We start from the raw sequence: 3632 nt of genomic DNA, 5'->3' as shown, positions 1-3632 counted from the left end.
ATATATATATATAAACTTATATATATATATATATATATATTATATATATATATATATACTTATATACATATATATATATATATATATATATGTGTGTGTGTGTGTGTGGTGTGCGGAGGCGGCTGGCTTAGTGGTTAGGGTGTCAGGACCATGATCGTAAGATTGTGGTTTCGATTCTGGACCGGGCGACGCGTTGTGTTCTTGAGCAAAACACTTCATTTCACATTGCTCCAGTCCACTCAGCTGGCAAAAATGAGTAACGCTGCGATGGACTGGCGTCCCGTCCAGGTGGGAAACACATACGCCATAGAAACCGGGAAACCGGGCCCATGAGCCTGGCTAGGCTTTAAACGGGCGCGTTTATTTTTTATTATATATATATATATATATATATATATATATATATATATATATATATATATATATATATATATATATATATATATATATATATATGTATATATATAGCAACATTTGATAACCTGCTGCTTCATGGGAGAGTCATTGCGTCAAAAATAACACAAATGTCTGGTTCAATTCCAATTCATTAATAGTCAATTGCTTAATTATCTAATTAACTAACTAATCAATCGGTTGTTCGTTCCTCAAAATTCTTTCGTCGTTTTTCACCGCCTTTTCAGTAACTTGGAAGATTATCCTCTCTCTTCAAGTGCTGCAATGCGTCTGTCTGGTAATTTGTCTTATTTGTGCATGCATGCTTCTCTACGTGTGTCTATGTGTGTGTATATGTAGATGCGTGTTTGCTTAGAAGGGGAGGTAAAGTTGAGTGCAAACGAATACATGTACACATACATACAGAAACACACACACACATATATATGCCATGATAGATCGTTAACTACTACACACATCATTTGTTTCTCTCCTTGTTTTTTTTCTGCTTCCCTTTCTGTAGAAGAGCGTAGGCTCGAAACGTAAAAGACTTTTTCTATTTCTATTCCTGAGCGCTATACTAATACATTTGCTTGTTTGTTCACCACCTGCCTTCGTCTTTTGTTTATTTTATATATACATATACATATATATATTATATATATATACATATATATATTATATATATATAATATATATATATATATATATATATATATATATATATATACATATATATATCTTTCTTTCCGGTCATTTCAATATGTAACCACGTGTACATCGTTGTAGATTTCCTTTCTCTCTCTCTCTCTCTCTCTCCTTCTATATATATATATATATATATATATATATTATATATATATATGTGTGTATATATGTATGTATGTATGTACATTACACTAACATGTTTTTTTCTAACTTGTAATGTCAGAGTAATTTTACAGATATGAAATCATTCATAAAGAGGATAAAAAGAAACAGATACTCCAGTGTGTATAAGTACAAACCTGATAATACGTCATCATCATCAACATCACGCCAAAGTCCAAATTTTGCCAAAGTTTTGTCCTCGACCAATAATTCTTCTGCTGTTGGTGCGAATATGGGAAATCCAACTAAATTCTTATTACCGATACTGAAGAATCTAGAAACTGAAGACCAGCATTGTCCATCATGTTGTCTTCATTTTCGTCATAATTTACCAGGAATACCATTTTCAAACGGGAAAACACAATCTGAAACCAAATACCTGAAGCACGCGTGTACATGTTCAAATGATAATAATCGTAATAATCATTATAGCGGTATGACATTTATTTCGAAGGAACTTACCGATACCTGCGCTAAAAGTAATTGCGAACCAAGTGATCTAATTACAAAAGATCTTATGCATACCTGTTATGGTTTTGATCAAATCAAAGATAATAATTGTAATCACAGTGATTGTGATAGCTTAAGTATTACATCTTACTCAGATATGTCAGAATTTGAATACTCCGGTAAACAAGTCCCATACGATGAATCGTTAAATGTGGGGAGGAATTCTATGAACCCCTTGCAAAATGGCTTTATGATTCCAAATGAGCATAAACCGACAAATTGTGGATTAGAATATCATATATCTGATACCGATCAAGAGACATCTCAATTTAAATCCAAATCAAGTATGATGCGTCATATTTTCTTTCCGCACCTATCCCAGTATAACGACGAGAGACACTTCGACTTGGCTGAAAAACAGCATTCTGGGAAAAGGGATTTGGGGAAGCGAGGTGGACTGTTGAAGCCGATAGAAAAAGCTATGAAGGAGAGAACCATGTTAAAACCAGTCACTAGGTCAAATACATATTTTGGACAAGAACCATGTAAACGGAAGAAAAACAACACGGCTAATGCAAGGCAGAGACAAAGGATTTATCTCTGTGAAACGAGACGAGACAAAAGTGTTATCAAAGATCCGAACTCCAACAAAAACATTGTGTTCACATCGGATGCAATTTCTATTGGTGACCACATAGGAATCTCACCTGATTTCAAAGAGAATTTGCCAAACCAAGTCAACTATGAATACGAGAGTCAAAACGTTTCACTCAATGGTAATCGAGTGTTCCAATGTTACGCTTCTTCGGTTAACGAAGTTGAACATTCATTGAAAAGCAGAGATGATAGAATTCTCTTCGGCAACAAAGAAATCAACAGTTTTATCAGCAATATGAACGCCACTTCAAATGGTCTGGGAGCAGATTGTTTATCAAATATCTCATTATCTAAAAGATTTAAAGTTATACCCAATGAGCAAAACTCACCTGATCCCGTAACAGTATATTCAGCTCACCCAAATACCAATTGTAAAAAGAACACTAGCAAATTCTCTTGTATTTTTGACACGTTTTTATGCTGCAAAAGAAAAATTTAAGATAAAGTTATTAAAATAAAAATTTGTCGTTACATTCATCTGAATATTGTTTCTGTTCATTTTATTTTGCATATGATAATTGCTGTTATGATTTCAGTAGATTCATGTAATTTTTTTTTAATGTTCAACCAGGGTAATCACAATGTCACAACAAAAATTAAGACAGGTCAGCTTGCCAAACCGGCGTACGCGGCTCTTCGAGATACGTAGGACTGATGGAAGATGTCCTGTTCGATGCTGAGTTAGAGGTTGTGAAAATTATAGAGACGAAATGCGGCTGTAATGCAGCATTGATTATCGCAGACTCCTTCGACTGGATAGATCTTTATATGTGGGCCAAATTTCAAGTTTCGGAAAGTAAGTTGGGGCTGCTATACCTGACCAGTAGCTCGGGTCACGCATTCAGAAGATTAGCCACCTATGCCACGTCAGATGCCAAACAGCCAGATTTCTTTAGACGTTTGGAGTCCTTCCGGTTGTCACGCAGCTCCTGGGCCACATTTCAAGTTTCGGAAGGTAAGTTGGGGCTGCTATACGTGACCAGCAGCTCGGGTCACACATTCAGAAGAGTAGCCACCTATGCCACGTCAGCTGCCAAACAGCCAGATTTCCTTAGGCGTTTGGAGTCCTTCCGGATGTCACGCAGCTCCTCATTGTTAGCTACTTCATCTAGGTTGTACGCTCGGATTATATGAAGCGAGCCGATACGAGAAGTGGTTTCACACCTGCTCAAATGTTCCAAGCTCTCTGATAAATGCTGAATGGATTACCCGACTGCGCAAACAGGGACATGGGCAAACTCCCTCACGGGATTCAGATCGTA

At 36.2% G+C, this 3632-nt stretch overlaps 1 protein-coding gene across 1 annotated transcript in view; it reads left to right on the top strand.

Annotated features, from left to right (window-relative positions):
• LOC118766907 overlaps positions 1-2848 on the top strand; it is a 3867-nt gene extending 1019 nt beyond the window's left edge. Inside the window, exon 2 of the mRNA XM_036510767.1 lies at positions 1325-2848. Coding sequence (XP_036366660.1) covers positions 1340-2809 — 1470 coding nt within the window. The 5' untranslated portion in view covers positions 1325-1339 and the 3' untranslated portion in view covers positions 2810-2848. The remainder of the gene's footprint in view (positions 1-1324) is intronic.
• Positions 2849-3632: the final 784 nt, after the last annotated feature.

The sequence above is a fragment of the Octopus sinensis genome, linkage group LG18 (genome assembly GCF_006345805.1).
Source record: "Octopus sinensis linkage group LG18, ASM634580v1, whole genome shotgun sequence".
NCBI classification, from domain to species: domain Eukaryota; kingdom Metazoa; phylum Mollusca; class Cephalopoda; order Octopoda; family Octopodidae; genus Octopus; species Octopus sinensis.
The sequence above is the reverse complement of the archived record's forward strand: the minus strand, read 5'-3'. Positions and strand labels throughout refer to the sequence as shown.